The sequence below is a fragment of the Cervus canadensis genome, chromosome 33 (assembly GCF_019320065.1).
Source record: "Cervus canadensis isolate Bull #8, Minnesota chromosome 33, ASM1932006v1, whole genome shotgun sequence".
In the NCBI taxonomy this organism is placed as follows: domain Eukaryota; kingdom Metazoa; phylum Chordata; class Mammalia; order Artiodactyla; family Cervidae; genus Cervus; species Cervus canadensis.
The window spans coordinates 30,613,726-30,637,540 of NC_057418.1; the positions used below are offsets into that span (position 1 = coordinate 30,613,726).

Genomic DNA, 23,815 nt, shown 5'->3' on the forward strand with positions numbered 1-23,815 from the left:
TGGCATAGTTCTAAGAATAACTCTTAAGAGCTACTCACAATGAACTGACCCTGACCACAGAGGGCAATGACCAAGAAGAAGGAGCTCAGGCTGGCTACGTCTCCTGGCCAGCATCTGTTAGGAGCCGCCCTCCCAACAAAGGTCCACTCTGGAGAACCAGAGCGGGTACGCAGGAGGCGTGGCCTTATATACCATGGAGGTTCGTGCCAGAACTTGGTCCACGAGAAGAGGATGGACCGTGGGTCCCGTCTCAGGCGTGTCCCAAAATACTCTCCATCCTGGTCTGCATCACCCTACCCTAGAGCCTGCTTACATCTGCACTGGCCCTTTGTTGGGAAACTGGATAAAATCCTGTCAAATAAGCCTAGAGGGATCATTAACCTTTGATTTAGTATTAGGAACTAGTCAGCTCTGTGTTGACGTAAGATGCTCTGTTTATGAAAGACAGCTGATCAGTTACTCTTGTAAGGAGTCTGAAGAATAGCCTCTCAGTGATGGAAAAACCAGCAGCTCTCTTATGCTCCACATTCACCCTGAACATTCCAGTCCCCCCTGAGCAGACATCTTAGTCCTGTCCCAGACCAGTTTAATACTTAATCCAATTGTCAAGGACTGTATTGTGTCCCCCAGACTCACATGCTGAAGTCCTGACCCCCAGTACCTTAGAATGTGACTGTATCCTGAGACAGAGCTCTTTTTTTTGGTATCACTTTTACTTTTTATTTAAATTAACTTATTTTCCTTTTTATTTTCTTTTGGAGTATGGTTGATTGAGATGGCATCACCGACTCAGTGGACACGAGTTTGAGCAAACTCCAGGAGAGGGTGAAGGACAGGGAAGCCTGGCGTGCTGCAGTCCATGTGGTCGCAAAGATTCGGACGCGACTTGGCAAGTAAACAATAGCAACGATAGTCGATTTACAGTATAGTATTAGTTTCAGGGGTACAGTGAAGTGATTCAGTGATACATATACATTTATCCATTCTTTTTCAGAGTCTTTTCCCATTTGGCGTATTACCGAATCTTAAGTAGAGTTCCCTGTGCTATCCAGTACGCCCTTGTTGTTTAGTTTACATACAGTAGTGTGTATATATTAACCCCAAACTCCTAATTTATCCTTCCCCCCACCATACTAAGTCAGACGAGGAAAGGCAAATATCATATGATCCCACTTATATGTGGAATTTTAAAAAATGATACAAATGAACTTACTGACAAAAATAGAAGCAGAATCGCAGACTCTAAGAATAAACAAACTTATGGAGACAGAGCCTTTTAAAAGGTAATTAAGGTACAATGAGAGCACTAATCCCCCCTTATAAAAAGGGGGTAAGGACAGGGACACAGGCCAAGGGGTGACCTGTGTGAGGACATGGGGCATCGAAGAGCCCAGGAGACAGACCTAAGAAGAAGCCAACCTCACCCACACCTTGTTCTCAGACTCCTAGGGCTGAAGGGGGAGCAGAATGGAGAAGAATCGATCCCAACACTCTGTTAAAGCCCGAGACAGCTCTTATTTCTCCCCAGTGCCACCCCACACACCCCATCCCCGACCCCCAACCATTTCCTGATGGGAAAAGCTGCCAAACCTGTGCAACCTGCCCGGAACAGGAGCCTCCCCACTTCTGGTCCAGGCTTGGAGATTCTATAACGTTGCTTTCAGTAGCAGCTGACTCCATTAGCTGGGGTTGGAGGGTGGATGAGAAAGGATTTCAGTGGGTGCTTTAACATTCTACTCTTACTCATTCAACAACCCCGCACAGACCGCCCTCTGGTGCTAAGCCCGCTATGAGCTGGGGTGTAGAACCAGCCATGTCCCCACGCTCAGGTGCTCTGTCATCGACCTGCAGAGCCTGTTACCCTGGAAGATGAGCGGTTCTGGAAGTGCTGACAGCCAAGGCCTGAGGCTACCCAGAGACTAGAGTCTGGGGTCAAAGGCCGGAACCCAGAAAGCTGGGGCTTCAATCTCAACCTCCACACTGCTGACAATTTAGGCCAGGTAACTCTCCCGCTGGGGGGCTGTCCTGTGTATGTAGGATGTTTACCTACCTCCCCGGCCACTACCCTCTAGATACTGGTAGTCCTCACCCACCTCCAGCTGAGACAACCAAAGATGTCTCCGTTTGCTTGTTGCAGGTGACGCTACCCCGGCCCTTCCGTGTTCAAGTCTTCTCAGCCTCAGTGCCGTCCTGGCCTGAAGCTTGGTTGGATGAGCTTACAATTAGCAGCAAGACAAATAACCTCTAAGAGAGATGAAAGAAGTTCTTGGTAACTGTTAATAAGAAACAGACAAACAAAAATAGCTGGAGAAAACCTATACATTGGAACAAAGTTATGCTGAATGATGACAACTATCTGGGAAAAACTGTGCCTGCCAAAAAGAAAAAGATGCTAACATCATCATCCACAAGTTTCTCAATTTAAAGGGTAAACACAGTTGTGAAAGATTACTAATGTCCTTTGGGAGGTATGATTTGAGCAGCTGTGAGCAAAACACTGAGGCATTGGGCAAGCTGGGAAACAGGGCAGTGACCTAGTTTCTTTTCCTTTCTTGAGACATCAGTGGTCTGATGAAAGAGGGAGCTTGCACACACCCCCACCACCCCTTTGATGAGAACCATCACTAGCTGGCGCCTGGGGCAGGTACAGAGGAAAGTCAGTCGTGTGAGTCGGTGTGTGTGAAACAGGCCCTGGTCCCACCGGGGATGGACAGAGAGCCAGAGAACAGTCATATTGAGTGGCCCGGCCATACACTCCACCCTTACATACCCCGCACGACCCTACACTCTTGACCCACCCCTCTTCCGGGACCTTCCTGGAGTCAGGTATGTAGGGGGCGCTGCAGCCAGATACAACAAATACAGCACAGACAGCGGCAGCCAAAGAGAACCAGGAGTGAGTGACCTAGTCTGCTCAGAACCCACGTGTGCCAGGATGTGGGCAAATTTTGGAGCCAAGTGCTTACTGGGTCAATGGAAAGGGAGTCAATAGCAGCGGTGTCCTGTTCAGTTATAAGGAAGGTAAGGGCCACCCGTGCTTTTCACCAACCCAGAGCCACCCCCACGTGGAGCGGCAGGCCGGCTTTAAAAGAAACATTCTGGGACTGCCTTGGTGGTCCAGTGGCTAAGACCCTTCGCTCCCAAACACAGGGGGCCCAGGTTCAATCCCTGATCAGGGAACTAAGTCTCACATGCCACACTAAAGATTTCACATGCCACAGTGAAGATCCCGTGTGACGCTACTAAGAGCTGGTACGGCCAAGGAAATATTTTTCAAAGGACAAATAAATAAAAGAAACCTTCTGCTGCAAGGCACAGCCAAGACAAATAAAGAAAGGAAACTTCTGGTGGTCTAGCAGGAGTCAGCACAGTACCTTTTCTATCACCCTAGCTATGTGGAGTGCCACTAGAGGTGGACCCCCATTAGGTGTTTCCAAATAAAAAGCAGTTAATCCCACCAGTTGGACACGCGTGTCCAGAAGCCAGCCTACTGCACTCCACATAGCTCAGCCTGGGGGGCTCACGGGCATCAGTTATACAGTAAGGCTTACCGATGGGATTCCTTCCGATATATTGGCGTGAAGGACAGAAAGACGGGGAGAGTCTTTCCCCCCAGTGGACAGTAGTCCCCACGTAGTCAGAGTAGCCGGGTCAGTTTTTCATGGGAGCCCAGAGGAGGCCAACAGTGGCATCTCGCTCTAGACCCAGCAATGAGATTCATTGCAGAGCCAGGCCAGTGTTGAAGCTCAGCCCTGGAACAGAGTCCCTCCCTCAGGCTGAGGATGAAACAGAAGACCTCGAACAGTCACAGCACAACCGGGTTTTCTATTAGGGGAAGACCGACAGGAAAAGAGGAGAAGGCAACAGGAGAAAAGGGCGGCAGAGGATGAAATGGTTGGATAGCACCACCGATTCAACTGACATGAACTTGGGTAAACTCCAGGAGACAGCGAGGGACAGGGAGGCCTGGGGTGCTACAGTCCATTGGGTCACAAAGCGTGGGACACTTAGCAACTGGACAACAACAACAGGAAAACAACCACATATAATAACAACAGCAGCAGCAACAATTATTTACTGAGCACCTATGTACCAGAATCTTCACTGATTGATTTTGGGTTTTTTTTTGTTTTTTTTCTGGCCATGCCAGGGTCTTAGCTCCCCGACCAGGGATCCAACCTGTGCCTCCAGAAGTGGAAGTATGAAGTCCTAACCCCTGGACCACCAGGAAATCCCCCTAATTGGTTTTGTTTAACTCTCATGAATACTTTACCAATTTTTGCAGATAAAGAAATTGAGATTCAGAAAGATTAAGTAATCGCCCCAAAGTCACTGAACTAGAAACAATACAAGATTTAAACCCAGGTCTGTTTGACCACAAGAGCCATGCTTTTTCCACTACACCATGCTGGTTCAGGGAGAATAAATATAATAGACAGTCCAGGTCAATAACTTTCCAGACTAACACACATTACCCCCATCCTTCTATAGAGCTCTAGACAGATGCCCACAGCCCACAAATGGTCAGGGCAAGATCACTAACCATTGCCCCCAACAGCTGAGTCACCTTACCCTGAGTCAGGTGTATTTGCTCCCAAAACAGATTTATGCCAAGATTCACTTATTTATTAGTCACTGAAATTATGTAATTTAATTAAGTAGTATGTAAACTGATAAAATATGAGTGTGAAAAGAAAGGTAGTTATTTTCATGAAAACTAAATTGAATGCTTTGTGAAGACAATAAAGATGACCCACTAAAAATAACTACTGATCGGTTAGGTGCGGACAAAATAAATATACAACATTGGGAAACTCATGAATCAGTTAAAGGATCAGAATGCTGTTTTGTGTCTGAGTTCCCACTCCACTTCAGAGAACTGAACATGGAAAACACAGGCAAAGCATCAGTTCTGCTGACTGTTCATCTGAAACCTTTCAAATGAATACGTATTTGTGTGTTTAAAAACCATTGTTTAAGGTAAGTATGTGACATTGTATTCTGACTCCAACTTCCTTTTTATTGAAGTATTTACAATACTTCAATTGTTGATTTACAATATTATGTAATTTTACAATATTATGTTAATTTCAGGTGTACAACAATGTAATTCAGTCCCATATACATATGGACACAAATATATATATAACTTCTTATATATATAATTATATATAATATAACATAATAGATAATATTAATATATCATATATAATAATATTATATATAATATATAAATTATATATAGTAGATAATGTTATTATATAATATATAACATAATAGTATATAATAATATATGTATATGATATATAATATGATATAATATATATTTATATACAGTATATATTATATAATATATATTTATATCATATATTATAATATATATTAATTATAATATATAATAAATTGTAATATATAAATTATATATAAATTTATATAACTTTATATATAAATATAAATAAATTTCATATTTTATTTTGAAATAAATTTCACACTCATATTTTATAAATATATTCATATTTATATATTATAATATATATAAATTATAAATTATATTTATATTTTATTTATAAATTATAAATTTTATTTATATATAATTATATATAAATTTATAAATAGTATATAAATTACAATATATAATAAATAAATTATAATATATAATAAATATTTCATATATTTACATGAATATATGAATATAAATATATGAATTCATATAAACATATGAATATATAAAACATATACAATATATATATGTATATATATATATTTCTTTCCTATTATAGGTTGGCACAAGTTATTCAATATATAGTTCCCTGTGCTATACAGTAGGTCCTTGTTGTTTATCTATTTCATTTATAGTAATGTTTATCTGTTAATTCCAAACTCGTAATTTATCCCCCCTCCCAACTTTGTCCTTTGGCAACCATAAGGTTTCTTCTATGTCTGTGTGACTCCAACTTTTCAATTTTTTCAGTTCAGTTCAGTTCAGTCGCTCAGTCGTGTCCGACTCTTTGCGACCCCATGGACTGCAGCACGCCAGGCCTCCCTGTCCATCACCAACTCCTGGAGCTTGCTCAAACTCATGTCCATTGAGCTGGTGATGCCATCCAACTATCTCATCCTCTGTCGTCCCCTTCTCCTGCCTTCAATCTTTCCCAGCATCAGGGTCTTTTCCGGTGAGTCAGTTCTTCGAATCAGGTGGCCAAAGTACTGGAGTTTCAGCCTCATTTTTTTTTTAACATATTTATATATTTGGCTACATCAGGTTTTAGTTGTAGCAAGGGGAATCTCTGCTGTATCATGCAGGATCTCTAGTTTGAATGCACAGACTCTGTAATTGCAGCAGGCAGGCTTAGTTGTTCCAAGGCATGTGGGATCTTGGTTCCCCAGCCAGAGACAGAACCCAGGTCCCCCTGCACTGCAAGGCACATTCTTAATCACTGGACCACCAGGGAAGTCCCATGACTCCAATTTTTTTTTTTTTCGACTCCAACTTTTTAGATCACATGCAGTAAGAAGACATTGACCTCTTAGTGCTAAATGAAGAACACATTATCTCTGTGATCACACTTTGGAAGTTGTGTTTAAAGATTCTGGTCTTTGAAACATAATATCCATGTTGTTAAAAATTGGACTTTCCATTGGCCTGCTTTCCTTGCAGGTTCAAGACTAAACTTTTCAAGTTCAAGGCAGAGATTTGTGTTTCTTTTCTTGTTTTCCTGGAACAGGATGCTATCCCTCAGTTTTCAGACTGAATTCCAGGGGAGAAATCCTCAGCGACAGGATGGTCTCCAAAACCAGGAGAGAAAAGAGTCTGCTTTAAACAACTGCCAGGCAAGACAGTGGTGGTCAGGTAGCAGCCTCGCCTCCACCAGCACGAATCTCCCACCCCACCACCACGAACAGTACCAGAAACTCCACACTCCTGCAGCTCAATCCCTGGAGAAGTCAGAAGCCACAAAGAGCTTAGTGGAAGAGGAGGAACACAAGAGCAGGGCTGAAAACCTCCATCAGCTTCCCACCTCTTTCTCCCACTGCAGGCTTGCTAGCTTCCCACAGGTTTGTGCTGAAAGAATAGAGTTCCAATCTTAAACCAGGGTTTTGTAACATAGGCCTGGACACTCAAAGATTGTGCCTGTGTAAGGGAACTCTCCTGCACTGTTGGTGGGAATATAAATTGACACAACCTCTCTGGAGTACAAAATGGAGGGTCTTTAAAAAACTAAAAATAGAACTACCATATGACCCAGCAGTCCCACTACTGGGCATATACCCCGAGAAAGCCATAATTCAAAAAAACACATGTACCCCAATGTTCACTGTAGCACTATTTACAATAGCCAGGACATGGAAGCAACCTAGATGCCCATTGACAGATGCATGGATAAAGATGTGGTACAATGAAATACAATGGAATTTTACTCAGCTATAAAGAGGAATGAAATTGGATTGCTTGCAGTGATGTGGATGCACCTAGAGTCTGTGATACAGAGGGAAGTAAGTCAGAAAGAGAAAAACAAATATAGTACGGTAATGTATATGTATGGAATCTAGAAAGATGGTACGGATAAGCTTATTTGCAGATCAGGAGTAGAGACCCAGATGTAGAGAATGGATATGTGGACACAGAGAGGGAAGAAAAGGGTGAGACAGATCGGGAGAGTAAGACTGACAATATATTCACTACCGTGTGTAAAATAGATAACTAATGGGAAGCTGCTGTATGCCACAGGGGGCTTAGCTCAGGCTCTGTGATGACCTAGGGGTGACATAAGGGGGTGGAAGGGAGGCTCAAGAGGGAGGGGATGTATATATACATACAATGATTCACTTCATTGTAAAGCAGAAACTAATACAACATTATAAAACAATTATACTCCAATAAAGAAGGCGGAGAAAGAGTGTGCCTGTGTTCTGACTTAAAGTGATTATCTAACTTTTTATTATCTAAGAATTTTTTTTAAAAAATGGCAATGGGGACAGCATTTTGGTTCAGGGGTAAAGAAAAAAACAAACCTCCCAGGCCAATGTAATGACACAGCTGGGGACAAAAAGAAAGTCACTTTATTAGGACATGCTATGAGTCATTGTTACTCAATGTTTTGGTAATACATCACTGCTACCTTGACCAGAAATCCTCCCATGTGTCTGGAGGATCTTCGAGTGACCTGCAGATTTCCAGCACCAATTTGGATATTTTCCCCTGTGAGTCATTTTGGTGGGGATTTTAGAGAAGAAACTTTGCTCATGCCAGCATTTTGCCTGAGAGTATCCATCCCCGGGATTTCCCCAGCAGTCTAGTGGTTAAGACTCCACCTTGCATGCAGGAAGCATGGGTTTGATTCCCTGGTCAGGGAAGTAAGATTCCACATGGTGCACAGTAAAAAGGAAAAAAATGACTATCCATCTCCAATCAGCCCAAATGTGATCTTAGAATTTAGAAAGGTGGCTCAGATGGTAAAGAATCTTCCTGCAATGCAGGAGACCTGGGTTCTGATCGCTAGGTCTGGAAGATCCCCTGGAGAAGGGAATGGAAAACCACTCCAGTATTCTTGCCTAGATTATTCCATGGACAGAAGAGCTGGGCATGGGATTGCATAGGATTGCAAAGAGTAGGACATGACTGAGTGACTTTCACTTTATGCAAAGTTACAACTTAGATTCTTCTAGACATGTAATGGCTTCCTGAGTTGTTTTCAAACTTTACACCAATTCCTTTAGAAAAGTATTAGTAAGAGTAGCTGCTCTGACAGACAAGCGCCCACTCCCCCAGGGTTTACATTATATATTCCAGGGTTCGTGTATATATTCCAGGGTTTGTGTCCCCGGCCTCCTCTCCAACGGTGGGCAGGTGGGAAAGAGAATGAGAAAGGCTGTAACCGGCCCAGCCTGGAAATGTCAGACATCCCCTGCCCACAAACTGTTATGTGGAGTTCACTCTTGCAACTGCATCTGACTGTAAGAGAAGCCAAACCAAGTAGGTGACTTCCAGGATGAGGAAGAGGAGGAAATGGGCTTGATGAGTATCTAACAGGTGACTGTCACACACACAAATATATATATTAAGGATTCTGGTAATTGTAATAAATGTGAAGATGTCAGTTAAAGAACTTCCCTGATGGTCCCGTGGTTAAGACTTTGCCTTCCCATGTAGGGACACGGGTTCGATCCCTGGTTCAAGATCCTGCATGCCTCGAAACCAAAAAACCAAATCATAAAAGAGAAGCAATAATGTAACAAACCCAATAAAGACTTAAAAAACATATATTCGATAGATAAAAAGGATGTCAAGTAATATTCACAGGATACCAAGAAATATGATATTTCTACTAGTCACATTCTAAAGATTTGAGAAGTGCAACCAATGCACACTTCAGTTGAATGCCTACATTAGCCAATTGTTATGATCAAGGTTTGATCAAAGACAAACGGCACCATCACAGAATGAACCTTTGAAATTCAAGAATACGAAGTTTTATTAAAAATGAATAAAATTATCCTGTTACTAAGACAATCAGGACTTCCCTGGTGGTACAGTGGATAAGGATCCGCCTGCCAACACAGGGGACGCCGGTTCGATCCCTGGTCCGGGAAGATTCCACATGCCTCGGAGCAACTAAGCCTGTGAGCCACAGCTGCTAAGTCTCTGCTCTAGAGCTCGAGCTGGGAAGCAAGAGGAGACATCACAAGAAAGAGCAGCCCCGCTCACCGAAACTAGAGAAAAGCCCACACGGCGACGAAGACCCAGTGCAGCCAAAAATAAATGAATAAATCTTTAAAAAAAAAAAAAAAGGAATATTAAGTATTAAGTAGGTAACTTCAGGAAGACAATTATGTCCTCTTGAGTCACTAAATGTTTATATGCATTTAAGCAATGATAGTAAATAAGGGAGATGTATTTAGCTCCTTTAACATTCTTATACGATGAATATACATTTATACAACTGCCTGATAAAATTTCAGTAAACACAGAACCTAGGAAGACTGCCACCCCACGCCACAGTTAGGCACTCGCTAGAGTTTGAAATTAATCTGAAAAACACGCCTTAGTAACATGACAGACGTCGTTACCGCGGTTGGATGTGGTGGTAACCTAAGCTCTTACACAATCACTCCTCCAGCACGAGGTCAGGGATGGCCCAGATGACCCTGAAGACAGCTCTTGACTCCAGTTTTCCACAGGCCAAGGCTGAAGCCAAGTACATAGGGGAGTGTAGATAAATACCTAGGTCAAAGTCATACCATGGTTTATCCTTTAAAAACTTATTATATTCTTGCCTCTTTCTAATGCCTTCTAGTAAGATTCCTATACGGAACAAGCACATGGATCTGCTGGCTTTGATCCTGTATGTATTGCTCATTCACTGTTTCCAGTGTCTCAGAGGCCTGCAAACACTTCTTACCCTCACCTGTCCCTTCATCTAGAGGCGTGGTCCCCTTTTCAGCATCGGGACTTCTGCCTGGGCCCTACTTGGATGTAACCAGCGGGTACCACCACGTGTCTCCCCCTCAACCCTGCATCACTACTGAGCCCCGCTCCTAGAATGGGCCTCTGACAACACTTGTTCCTCTAAACACATCTCAGTTCCCTGTGCTTTCTGGACATGGCCTTGGACAGCCTAGTGTTCCTCATTAAGAAAGACTCTGGGGGACTCCCCTGGCGGTCCAGTGGCTAAGAATCTGGCTGCTAATGCAGCGGACATGGGTTCGATCCCTGGTCTGGGAAGATCCCACAGGCCACGGAGCAACTAAGCCTGTGCCCCACAGCCACTGAGCCTGCGCTCCGTCCTCCACAACAAGAGAAGCCACTGCAATGAGAAGCCCACGCACTGCAGCTAGAGAAAGCCTGCGTGCAGCAGCCAGCACCCAGTGCAGCCAAAAATCAAATAAATAAGTAAATAGTTAAAAAAAAAAAAAAAAGGCCTGGGGCCACTGCAGCCCCTCTTACCTTGCCTCGTAACCAAACCTGCTGTCACTGCCATGTGTCTGTTCCTCCAGTGGGACAGAACCACGACTCAACCTTACTGGATTGTTTGGCTATATTCAGCGTTTATTTCTTACAGAACAAAAAGAAAAACTTCCTCTGTATCTAAGGTTTCTCCTACTGAGAGGGAGGCTTCTTATTCAGCTCAAGGGTTTACAGGCAGAAAATAAGGAATTTCCAAGTTGGGGACACTTCATCATAATATCCGCCTGATGAAGTGAAACATCCAACAAAGGTCCGTCTAGCCAAGGCTATGGTTTTTCCAGTGGTCATGTATGGATGTGAGAGTTGGACTATAAAGAAGGCTGAGCACCGAAGAATTGATGCTTTTGAACTGTGGTGTTGGAGAAGACTCTTGAGACTCCCTTGGATTGCAAGGAGATCCAACCAGTCCATCCTAAAGGAAACCAGTCCTGAATGTTCATTGGAAGAACTGATGCTGAAGCTGAAATACCAATACTTTGGCCACCTGATGCGAAGAACTGCCTCATTTGAAAAGTCCCTGATGCTGGGAAAGATTGAAGGTGGGAGGAGAAGGGGATGACAGAGGATGAGATGGTGGGATGGCATCACCGATTCAATGGACATAAGTTTGAGTAAACTCCAGGAGTTGGTGATGGACAGGGAGGCCTGGCATGCTGCGGTTCATGGGGTCGCAAAGAGTCGGACACGACTGAGCAACTGAACTGAACTGAGTCACGTGCTTTGCAGTAGCTGGGCCATTACTTTGCTGATGGTTTCTATTTTTGCATATGTCCCTAAGGGAAGCCTGTTGCATAGGTTTGGGTGGACTCTGAAATCAACTTAAATTCATCCAAGCTGATAACCCTTTGATATTGGTGCTAATTATTGAAACTCTGTGCCTCAGCTGTCCCACCTGTCAAATGGGAGAAACACAAGCCCTTACCTCGCTAGATGTCTGGTTGTGAGGAATAAAACAACATGTGGAAACATCCAGCAAAGCATTATAAACAGTTTCCCACCTCTCTTTCTGCCTATACCCTTCCCTCACCCCCATATTCTTCTTCTCTCCAGAAACCCAGCCAGACCTTGAGCTTCTCTGAGTCCCCCACTGGGTGATGAGTCCCATACAGACTTTCCCCATCCCAAGAGGAATTAGCCTGGCTTTGCACTGGAACACTCTAGCACATTCCATCTGGGCTTCACCAGTCCCTTCTTCTGACTGCACACCCCCACCTGCCCCGCCCTAGTTGGGCCTGGGTAATGATTTGACCTTGACTTGGTTTTGACCAAAGGGCTTGGAGGCACAGTATTTCCATTTTTGCTTTTGGTTCCTCACTAGGTGGTGCTCTTTCCCAGAAAACTCTGAAGCATTTCCTGTTCTGCAATCTGTTGAAAAGTTGTACCAGATGACTGATTCCAGTGCCCAGGTGGTGGGGTAATCCAGCCCTGGTGTGGCTCCAATTAACCACATCCAGGCTCATCGGGGTTCAGATCAGAAGCCCGTGCAGGAGTGAATGGAGGAGAGAGTGGTTGCCATCCGAAGGGTCTCTGTCTTGCTGGGCTGCCCCTTCCCAGGTGCTGGTTATAGGGAACAGGCTTTTGTTGGGGCCTGGGGAGGCATGTTTTGTCTATACTTTCCAGAGTGCCTGCTTCTGGGGTTTATGTGTGTTTGTGTGTACTCAGTCAAGTCTACTCTTTGCGACCCCATGGGCTGTAGCCCGCCAGACTCCTCTGCCCAAAGGGATTCTCCAGGCAAGAATATTGGTGTGGGTTGCCATTTCCTTCTCCAGGGGAATCTTCCTGACCCAGGGATCAAACCTGCATCTCTTGCATCTCCTGCATTGGCAGGTGGATTCTTTACCACTAGTGCCACCTGGAAAGCCCCTGGGGTTTATGCTGCTGCTGCTAAGTCACTTCAGTCGTGTCTGACTCTGTGAGACCCCTGGGGTTTATGAAGCCAAAGCAAAGCCAAGGGTCCTAAGATGCCCAGCCAATGTGCTTGGCTGTGGTTTTGCATGCAACGTCTGGGATTTTTAGTTGTGCTTAGCAAGAGTAGCATGGAAATGTATGTCTACTCCATTTCCCCAGGGGTGGAGCTCTCCTGGAATTGCACTAGTGAGACCAAGTCTCCTGAAAACTGACTTGTCTTGCTGAGTTCATGATTAACCTCTACCCAGACCCTGATTGCCTTGCTTGTCTCCTCTGCCCTCAATTCCTTTCTTGTCTCCTCTAATCTCAAGCCTGTGCTGACCAAACGCTAACCAACCAGAGTCAGATGGCTGAGATGGTCGTGTCGATGATGGCGTTAAAGTGGTAACGTATCTGCTGTTGTAGATCTCGTCGCTGATGGACACACTCGGGTGGTCTCTCTGGGGCAAGGTGAGTTCACAGACCCTGGAGCCAGGGACCACCTGGCCAGAGAATGGAGACATTCTGATCTCCAAAACCACGATTTAGAAATGTCACAAGAGGGACTTCCCTGGTGTTCCAGTGGTTAGGATTCCACCCTTCCAGCACAAGGGGTGCAGGGTCCATCCCAGGTCAGGGGGCTAAGATCCCACATGCCTCGCAGTGTGACCAAAAAAAAAAAAGAGAGAGAAAGAAATGTCACAAGATGATGATTAACCCCGGTTTCCTTGTTTTTTCCATTTAAAACACCCCTAACTCAAAGACCAAGATGGAGTGGATCTGAGGCTTGTCTCCGACTCCCTTGCCTGATTTCCTCCAAATTAACCCTTATGTTGCTGTAAACACCCTCTGTTAGAGTTTGGCTTTCTGCACTGTGGCCACACGAACCCTTGCTCAATTATATTAGAAAAGCAAAATGGTTTTGATGGGTGGCTGGGAATCAACTAGGAGAAAAGATGAACGTCTGGACTTGACTGGCAGACACAGATGAGTGGGATGCAGGAAAATAGTTCGGAGGTTAATAAAGGCAGGAAAGAGCAATGAAAATAAATCTGACATTGGTCCTAACAGACCTCAGTAGCAGGTGGTCAGCACGGTCAGTATTAGAACAACTGCCCAGAATCCAGCACATTTCTCTTGACAGAAGAACAGACTGGCAATTTGTCTTGGGGAATCAGGCATATGGTTTCCATGTGGACTGTCTCCTGAGCTAGTAGGTCTTTAATAGAAAAAGGAAATAAAGCTTTTCTTTTTAAAAATTGGGGTTCTGTGGTAGCTCAGTTGGTAAAGAATCTTAGAAGAGGTTTCACTGAGTGTTTGACCCAACAGAATCTATCTATTGCTCCCATAGGTTAAACCCAGTTGGTGAGGCTAAACAGAATAGTATTTTGAAAAGTTCTGGAAATAAGGTTCTCCAAGCCTCTTACATTTTTAATGTACTGAGGTCTGTGTAAGTTAGATTTTTTGAAAGTGAATAATGGGATTTAAATGTCTGTTTTACCACACTGCTAAACAATGAGGACTTGTAGTCATAACGTGCTGTCAAAACAATAATAATAAAGCAAAATGCCACAGGAAGGTCAATTATTTTGATGTGTGGGTAAAGGAAACACAGTTCATATCTTACGACTTTGAATGGTCAACTCTCTGCAGGTGAATTCCTTTATCATATTATATATATTATACATACATATAAAGGAATTACTATGTACATATATGTACATAGTACATATACACACATACATATGTGTGTATGAGAAAAACCTACTTTGTTGGTAACTTTCCATTTTCTTTAACTTGTTTATCATGCAAATACCCTTTTTCTCTGTGTAAGTCAGCATGTGTTTTGCAATGGGTAACAGGAATCCTGACGGACGGTGGTTTAAAACATTAAGGACATTTTTATTTTACTTCATGAAAAGCCCGTCAGCTGGCAGTCCTTGGTTTAGTTTGGAAGCTTACCAAACTAAGATCCAGGGACTTTCCAATCTCTGTTTTCCCACTTGGCCCTCAGGGTCAGGGTCATAAGAGTTTCTACAGAGGCGAGCATCGCGGCCCGTCCCAGCCGGTCACAAGAAGGAAGCTGGTGTGGGGCGGGAGTTGGGGGGGGCGGGGACGGACACTTTTTCTCCTGACACGTCTCTCTCGTCAGAGGGCAAAGTCTTTCTCAGAAGCCCCAGAAGACATCCTCTGGTCCTGGCCAGAACTGGTCAACTGCCATGTCTGCCTGCAAGAAGACCGGGTGTCCTGTTTTATAAAGACCATGATGCCCACAACTGACCGGGGTTCTTAGCAGGGGCGCCCTGCTCCTCTGGAGGTACTGGAAATACAGAAGGGGCACTGTTGGTTGTCATAGGAAAAAAAAAAAAAAGAGGTGCTACTGGCATGTCGTGGATTAGTTTAAGGATGCTAAATGTTCTAAAACACACAGAACCCTTCTACACACAGAACAAGATTTGTCTTAATGCAAAATACCAATAGCAGTGCTATTAAGAAACACTGGGCTCATACCAACGATCATTCACCCCGTGGGCTGAAGGTATCACGACTCGAACACAATCTGGGGGCCGAGAGCAAGAAGGAGAACATGGCTCCCGGCAGAGGTGCCCTGGTACCCTGGTGGGGGTCAGCAGGAGGGTGCTTAATCGTGCTGGCAAGTTGAATCCTTTTCAGAAAGTACGGTTACTTACAACGAATGGAGAGCAAGACAGGGAAATCAACTCCAAGGGTCGCCTTTATTTTTCCTAATGAAGAGATTTCCCCGTGATTGGACAAGCCTGTTTCCAAGAACAAGTGAGTCTGAGTTCCCCCCACCTCTAATATCTCTGCTCCTTGCTCCCACCAAGGATTCAGAATGACTAAAACCCAACTGTATAGCCACTATTTGGAAGATAAAATCTGCTTTGAAGACTGTGTACCTAGTACAATAGCAGTGGGTATCTAATAAATATTTCTTGGGTCTATGACAAAATAAAGTGAAAGTGTTAGTCACTCAGTTGTGTCCAATTCTTTGCGACCCTGTGGACTGTAGTCCACCAGGCTCCTCTGTCCAGTGAAATTCTCCAAGCAAGGATACTGGAGTGGGTTGCCGTTTCTTTCTGCAGGGGATCTTCCCAATCCAGGGATCAGAACCTGGACCTCTTGCATTGCAGGCAGATTCTTTACCATCTAAGCCCCTAGGGAAGCCCTATATGACAAATATGTTGATTCAAATCAATACAAGGAAGCAAAGCCAGGAAAAGCATTCAGCATTACATTCAGGGAGATAGATACAGTGAAACAGAATTTGAAAAATTGTACTAGTAAAAAATATGATAGAAACCTAATTATAATATATATACATGTATTAGAATACCATGGAGTTCTTTGTGGTCTGCAAAGACAATGAAGACTTAATATCATTAGCTTTAATGGTGGTTACAAAATGTGTTAACTAAGACTGAAGGATTAGATTGGGTTGGCATATTCTCAATGCGGCTCACAGAAAAATTGTAAGAAAGTCAATGTAGAACCCACTAGCTTAGAAAATTCATCTACAAAGCTTGGTTTAGCTCCTCTATGTGTAAAACCACAAACCTCTATATTTGAGCACACAATTAGTTAAAGTAAATAATGTGTTTAAAGCTAATTGCTAGTGAGGAATGGCAGATAACCTGGTAAGGAGCAGAAAGACCACTGAAGACAGAAAGGATGGACGAAGCTAAGGAACTGACTCATGGAAGAGCAGACGAATGATATGCTCATGGTGAAGGTCACATGAGCTCTGAGTTCAGGAGCGCTTCTGTGGATTGCTGCTGCTACTTCTCCAAGGACTAATTTTGCCCATCTCCAGGCTCCCTAAACTTCTTGGGTGCCAAAGATAAAAAGACAAACTTACTGCAAATATCTTTTTCCATATATATATTTTAAAATATTGATTGATTTACTTGGCTGCACCGGGTCTCAGCTGCAGTGGGAGCGATCTTTTATTTGAAGCAAGTGGCACGTGGGATCCAGTTCCCTGACCAGGGATGGAACCCTGGCCACGTGCATTGGGACTGCAGAGTCTTAGCTACTGGACCACCAGGGAAGTCCCACAAATACCTTTTCCTTTTCTTCTTCTGGTTTCCCTATTAATACTTTATTTGGTGGCTCCTAAATCAAAGTAGGAGGGTTCTAGGTTATGGGCTGAGTAGCAGGCTGATGGGAAAGAAGTGACCACTTTACTTAAACCAATCCGAATCAATCACATGTGCCATTTAAAACAATATTATGTAAGTAACTTTCTTCATGGGCTTCCCTTGTGGCTCAGTTGGTAAAGAATCCAGCTGCAACCCGGGAGACCTGGGTTTGTTCCCTGGGTTGGGAAGATCTGCTGGAGAAGGGAAAGGCTATCCATGCCAATATTCTGACCTGGAGAATGCCATGGACTGGATAGTCCATAGGGTCGCAAAGACTCAGACACGACTGAGTGACTTTCACTCACTCACTCAACTTTCCTCATTCTTTTGACATCTCATTTGAAATTGCAGCTTGAAGCTGGCTGCATATTGACACTGCACTAGGTTTAACTCGGGTGCTCAATAAAAATTTATTGTTTATAGTTTCACAAAGTTTTTGGGGGGGATAATTAATTTGGTAGCACCGTTAAACCTGCACTACTACTGTTTCTCCAGTCCTTACTGTAGATTGGAGGTTGTCCAACCATTCCAGATTCAGAATTTGACCAGTTCAGATGGTGACCACCAGGTGGCACCACGATACAAGCATGTTCCCTTTGCAACTGGATCACCTGTGGGGTGATCCTTCCGTGCCTCATGAATACTCCCATTTCCCAGCAATCTGTCGGCTAAAGGCTTTATTTTCGCTTAATATCTTACAGTTTTATCTGTCAATTATATCTCATTAAGGTTAAGGGTGGGAGGAAACTTTTCAACTGGTTTTAAAGACACAAGATTCAAATTCTTATTCCATGAATGCAAGTACTTTACCTTCAGAAAAATTTAAAATTTATTTTTTCCTGGGACCTCCTTAGTGGTCCAGTGGTTAAGACTCTGCACTTCCACTGCGGGGGGCACGGGCTCAATCCCTGGTCAGGGAATTAAGATCCTGCATGCTACTTGGCATGACAAAAAAAACTTTCTTAATTTGGACCTTTCTTTTCCTTTTTTTGGTTCACTGGGTCTTCATTGCTTTGTGTGGGCTCTTCACTGTGGTTCCCAGACCTCCAGTTGTGGCACACAGGCTTAGTTGCTTTGCAACCAAGGGATCTTAGTCTCCTGACCAGGGATCATACCTGCATCCTCTGCATTGGCAGGTAGATTCTTAACCACTGGACCAGCAGGGAAGTCTCAGATCCTGCTGTTCTTGGTCTAGACTTTAACAGATACCACCGAAGTAACACAAGAAAAGATTGTTTTAATGACGTGCAGTTTCATTCATTCAACAAAAGTACACCTGAACATCGACAATGCAGCAGGCCCTGACCTGGGCACTTGCGCCCTAACTTCACAGCAGAAATGGTCCCCTGTTTAGAGTGGGAAGGCACCTGCCTCATCTGACTGAAATATGGCCAGGAATTAGCCATGATTTGCAGAGGGAAGTCCTGTCAACACATAAAGGTTTTAGTCCATTGATAATCCTTCCTGAATCAATTGTTTCTTTAACACTTATTTTTATTTATTTGGCTGTGCCAGGTCTTAGTTGTGGCATGTGGGATCCAGTTTCCCGACCAGGGGTAGAACCTGAGCCCCCTGCATCAGGAGTGCAAAATCTTAGCCACTGGACCACCAGGGAAGTCCCCAATGATTTCTTTATTGCATTAACAGTTATCTTCTAATTACCTCCTTTATTCTGTATTTACTTGCTAGTACCCTATTGTAAGGAAGAGTTTTTTTCTCATCCACCCAGAGTGAACCACATTATTCCTTTTTTTTAAAAAAAGGCAGGGCAAATACTATTTTTACTTTTAACAACTAATATTCATAAGAAGCTGGTGTAAGTCATTTCCAATGATGGAAAACCAGCCCCGACCCCCTGTGTCTCTTATCAAGTGTAACTGCAGAGTCATAGATTTTTATCTGTTCAGTACTTACAATCAATTCTAGTCATTTTATTTTAATGTTCATTCGTTCATCTGGCTACATAGGGTCTTGGGTGCAGCAGGCAGGATCTTTGTCCGACCTTCATCACGGTATAAGGGATCTTCAGTTGTGGCATATGGGCTCTAGTTCCCTGACCCGGGATCTAAACTGGGTCCCCCAGCACTGGGAGTGCAGAGTCAGCCCCTGGACCACCAGAGAAGTCCCCATAGTCTTCTTCTGATGCTAAAATTTGCCTTAAATTTGGCCTGTGGGAGATTCTTCAAGTTAGTTCCGATGTCTTTTAAAAATTTACTTCTGAAGACTGAACATACCAAAGCACAGGGCCAGACCAAATATGAAAAAAGAAATTCTGACCCACAACCTGCAGCAGCCTGCCCAGGAAACCAATCCCCTTATCTCTGATAACCAGCCCCAGAACCAGCCTGCTGTAAGTCACAGTTGGAAGAAGTCAGGCTGCTATCACAGTAACAATCCAGGAGGGTAAAGAATAATGTATGACAATCAGCTCAAAATGGCCCTGACCTAATTAAAAACTGACAGCTTCTCTAATTTTTGTCCCCACTTCCAACTTAGAACCAATCAGAGAAAGCCAAATAAGCACCCCTAAACAATCATACAGGTAACCCTGCTTCCGGATACCTGCTTCCAGCCTCTCTGTGCCAACAGCCTCCAGCAGGGCATGCTGCTGCTGCTGCTGATGCTGCTGCTAAGTCGCTTCAGTCGTGTCTGACTCTGTGGGACCCCATAGACGGCAGCCCACCAGACTCTCCCGTCCCTGGGATTCTCCACGCAAGAACACTGGAGTGGGTTGCCATTTCCTTCTCCAAAGCATGAAAGTGAAAAGTGAAAGTGAAGTCGCTCAGTCGTGTCTGACTCTTAGCGACCCCATGGACTGCAGCCTACCAGGCTCCTCCGTCCATGGGATTTTCCAGGCAAGAGTACTGGAGTGGGGTGCCATTGCCTTCTCCCCAGCAGGGCATACCTGAAGCCATTCTTTCTTTCCACTATGAAGACCTCCCACTCCTCTGCCTGCCTCTGCCAAAATGCAAGAGGCAATGACTTGACTCTGACTCTGAAGAAATAAGACTTTACTTTTCTCATTTGGCTGGTCTTCATTTATTTCCACACATTGCTGAAGTACAATTTACATACACATGAGGATAAAATTTATATATAAAATATAAATATAAAATTTATATTATATTACATTAAGTGCACCCATTTTAGTTGTACTGTTGGATGCATATTGACAAACCTATATATTAGCTGTGCGTGCACGCTCAGTCACTCAGTCGGATCGGACTCTTTTCTACCCCATGGACTGTAGCCTGCTAGGCTTTCCTGTGCCTGGAATTTTTCCAGGCAAGAATACTGGAATGGGTTGCCATTTCCTTCTCTAGGGGATCTTCCCAACCCAGGGATCAAACTTGCATCTCCTTTGTCACCTGTATCACAGGCAGATTCTTTACCACTGTGCCACCGGGGAAGCCCGATATATTGAATTATCACCACTGTAATCATGATTTAGAATATGTTCATCACCCCCAGAACTCCCCCATGTTCCTTTCCAACCAATTCCTGCTCTGTTCCACTCTGAGCCAAGCATGGACTTGACTTCTATCCCTATCAATTAGTTTTGCCTGTTCTCCTAAGTCCTGTCGACATATCTTTATTAGCCTAAGCAACACCTTTACTAAGCAACACCTTTTCATTCATTCATTAACGTAATGTCTCATTCATCTTGCACTTCCCCTGTTCCACAACAGGCATCAGCCAATTCTCCAAGGAGCTCCGGTTCTATTTAGTGGGAATGGAATTTGGAAACCATGAGGGATGTTCCCTCAGCGTTACTCTAAGGTGGCCAGTCACTGTGCTCACCTGGGACACTTCCGATTTTAACACAAAGTGCAACATCTTGGCAAATCCTCTCAGTCTCTGGGAAGCTGGGACAATTGGTCACGGCCCAGTGCTCCTATGCCCTTTTGGGGCACAAAACTAGTAAATCTGTTTTTTAAATCATGTGCTCAAATGGATATATCCAATTTAAATATATGTGTTGTGTGTGTTTACTGTGTTCAGTCACTAAATCGTGTCCAATTCTTTGTGACCCCATGGACTGTAGTCTGTCAGGCTCCTCTGTCCATGGGATTCTCCAGGCCAGAATACTGGAGTGGGCTGACAATTCCCTCCTCCAGGGGATCTTCCCAACCCAGGAATCAAACCCGAGTCTCCTGTATTGTAGGTAGATTCACTACCATTGAGCCACCAGGGAAGACCCTTACAGGTTTTTTCTGAGCTTCTTTGATCTTATATTTGTATCTTATTTTCTCTTACAAAGTCTTACACACGAAAACATTAAAATATTTATATTACCCAATATACATAGCTTCAAAACCACAGAAACAATATTACCATTAATTATAAACATCTGATTGAAATTGAAGATTCTTTTGTAGTTTTTTTTCTCATCCTAAGCCATCCCACCAAGATAATTCTCTTAAAAGTACTGTGTCCAAAACGCCTGTGGAATTCTTTTCTCCATGTAACACAGTTACATGTTACATTAACATAGTTACACTACCAATGTGACTTAGAGTTAAGCTTAATGTGCTATAAACTTTGAGTTTACTTTTTAATGTTTATGGGACAACTTCCAATTTTTCAAATAGCCTGGGACATATTTCAAGGTAACAGATATCATCCTCATTCTGTTTTTCTGGCAGCATTGTATTCCATGGTATGGATATATCGTGTCTAACCAGTTCCCTATTAATGGACATTTATTTCCAAACTTTTGTGATGACACTGTCACAAGTAACCTTGTCCACATGTTCTTTCTGTATGTGAAGGTGTATTTTCAGAATAAAGTTAGGGTTAGACTTTGAACTGCAAGACCTAAGAATGAGTGCATACATAATTATGGCTGTCCATAGGGCTTGAATCATTTCCCTATTCCCACCAGAAAACTTACAAGGACTGTTTCTCCATAGCCTTGTCACTTCAGTGTGCATTTCCATTATAAGTGAGCATGAACAGTCTTTTCTGTTTACCAGTCATTGCTGTTTTTCTGAGTGGAATGTCTACTCAGGTCCTTGCCCGTTTTTCTTTTCAAATTTTGGTCTTTGACCATCTAGAGTATACTTTGTTGTCATTCAGTTGCTAAGTCGTGTCCTGTGCTTTCCAACCCCACGGACGGCAGCACGCCAGGCTTCCCTGTCCTTCACCATCTCCTGAAGTTTGCTCAAACTCATGTCCTTTGAGTCAGTGATGCCATCCAACTGTCTCATTCTCTGTTGTCCCCTTCTCCTCCTGCCCTCAATTGTTCCCAGCCACAGGGTCTTTTCCAAAGTGGTGGCCAAAATACTGGAGCTTCAATTATCAGTCCTTCCAATGAATATTCAGTTGATTCCTTGTAGGATTGACTGGTTTGATCTCCTTACTGTCTAAGGGGCTCTTAAGAGACTTCCCCAGCACCACAATTCGAAAGCATCTAAGCGTATACTGTACTCTTATCCTTATAGATCACCTCATTCTAGAACACCTCCTTTGGGGATAAACGGTTTTGGTAAAGCTGGATAAGGGGAGCCCAGTGGAGAGACTATCTGACCTCTCTAGTGAGTGCAAGAGTCTAACATCCGCCAGGCAACACCATGGTTCTGTGATAGTCCAGATGGTCGCGTAAGGGAGGGTATCTGAATTAAAACTTGTATTATAGGGCTCCTTAGGGGCTATTTATTGGCTCTCATCCCTTATTCAACTATCCTGTACGACGACAGGGGAGGCCGGTGACTTAAATGCAGCGTCTCTGGATCAAAAGGACCCCCACCGTGCCCTGATATAGATAATACCTTAACGTTTCAGACAGTGAGCCTGTTGCTAGGCCTAGAATGAAGTGGACTTTGTAGTCTCTTGCAGTGAGGGAGAGTGTATTTTATCCAAGGAGGGACAGAAAAACGTGTGACTAGAGGGTAGAGTCGGACAAGGCAATGGCACCCCACTCCAGTACTCTTGCCTGGAAAATCCCATGGACGGAGGAGCCTGGTAGGCTGCAGTCCATGGTGTCGCTAAGAATCGGACACGACTGAGCGACTTCACTTTCACTTTTCACTTGCACGCATTGGAGAAGGCAATGGCAACCCACTCCAGTGTTCTTGCCTGGAGAATCCCAGGGACGGGGGAGGCTGGTGGGCTGCCGTCTATGGGGTCGCACAGAATCGGACACGACTGAAGCGACTTAGCAGCAGCAACAGAGGGTAGAGTAAGCCATGGAAAATTACATTGTTACTATTGCTCGCCACTCATGGCAAGATACTTTTTGAAACAAATCAAACGAGACAAAAAGAACTCAGAAGGTTCGCCCTCCCCTGGCTTTTGAGTTAGCAAGGTGCCCCTAGAGCAGCTGACAGAGGTACAACCTCCATCTGCCAGACAATAGTTCCCGGGTTTCGCCTCGAAATTTCAAGGAGCGTTCGAACCAAGCGTCCACTTCCCGACGGAAGAGAGGGCATCGGTTTGTAAATTATCAAAACCTAGAACAACGGCGCTTCGCGACGTCTCGACTGACCGCACTCGCCGCCTAAGGCCGTCCTCAGGAGACGTGCACCTGGCCCGCCAGCGCGCGGAAGCATCACCGCTGGGCGCTGCACCAAAGGGCAGCCAATCACGCACCGCTTTCGCCCAGATTCCTCCGCCGGAGGCCGCGCCGCAGCCGCAGGTGGCCCGGCGAGCGCGTCCACCACCAGCGCCGCCAATCGCGACCCCCGCCGCCCTTCCCGTGATGCCCCGCGGCTGACCTGCGACCTCGCGGCTGGCCCTTCCCTGAGGCCGGCTTTTCTCCCCGCCCCCCTCCTCCCCTTCTCCCCACCCCCAGGCGAGCTTG

General features: G+C 44.3%; 1 protein-coding gene and 1 long non-coding RNA gene across 4 annotated transcripts; one reads left to right on the plus strand and one right to left on the minus strand.

Annotated features, from left to right (window-relative positions):
• Positions 1 to 760: 760 nt before the first annotated feature.
• Positions 761 to 23,633, minus strand: LOC122433931. Of its 3 annotated transcripts, XR_006267210.1 has the most exons (4): positions 23,501 to 23,633; positions 2,094 to 2,244; positions 1,591 to 1,683; positions 831 to 885 (listed from the first exon to the last, which is right to left on the minus strand). It is a non-coding gene; the product is annotated as an uncharacterized LOC122433931 (long non-coding RNA). The 3 variants fall into 3 exon arrangements; XR_006267209.1 differs by having other exon boundaries at positions 761 to 1,683; XR_006267211.1 differs by lacking the exon at positions 23,501 to 23,633 and adding an exon at positions 10,103 to 10,200 and having other exon boundaries at positions 761 to 1,683.
• Positions 10,091 to 23,728, plus strand: LOC122433930 (CASP-like protein 4A1). The gene is made up of 2 exons (XM_043457014.1): positions 10,091 to 10,200; positions 23,501 to 23,728. The coding sequence occupies exons 1-2, from the start codon at positions 10,132 to 10,134 to the stop codon at positions 23,726 to 23,728; spliced, it is 297 nt and encodes a 98-aa protein (XP_043312949.1). The 5' UTR covers positions 10,091 to 10,131.
• The last annotated feature ends 87 nt before the right edge of the window (positions 23,729 to 23,815 follow it).

Coding starts and splice junctions, on each gene's coding strand:
- LOC122433930 (XM_043457014.1), top strand. CDS start 10,132: ATGGCCCAGATGACCCTGAAGACAGCTCTTGACTCCAGTTTTCCACAG. Junction 10,201..23,500: donor CCAAGGCTGAAGCCAAGTAC/ATAGGGGAGTGT, acceptor GTCTCGACTGAC/CGCACTCGCCGCCTAAGGCC.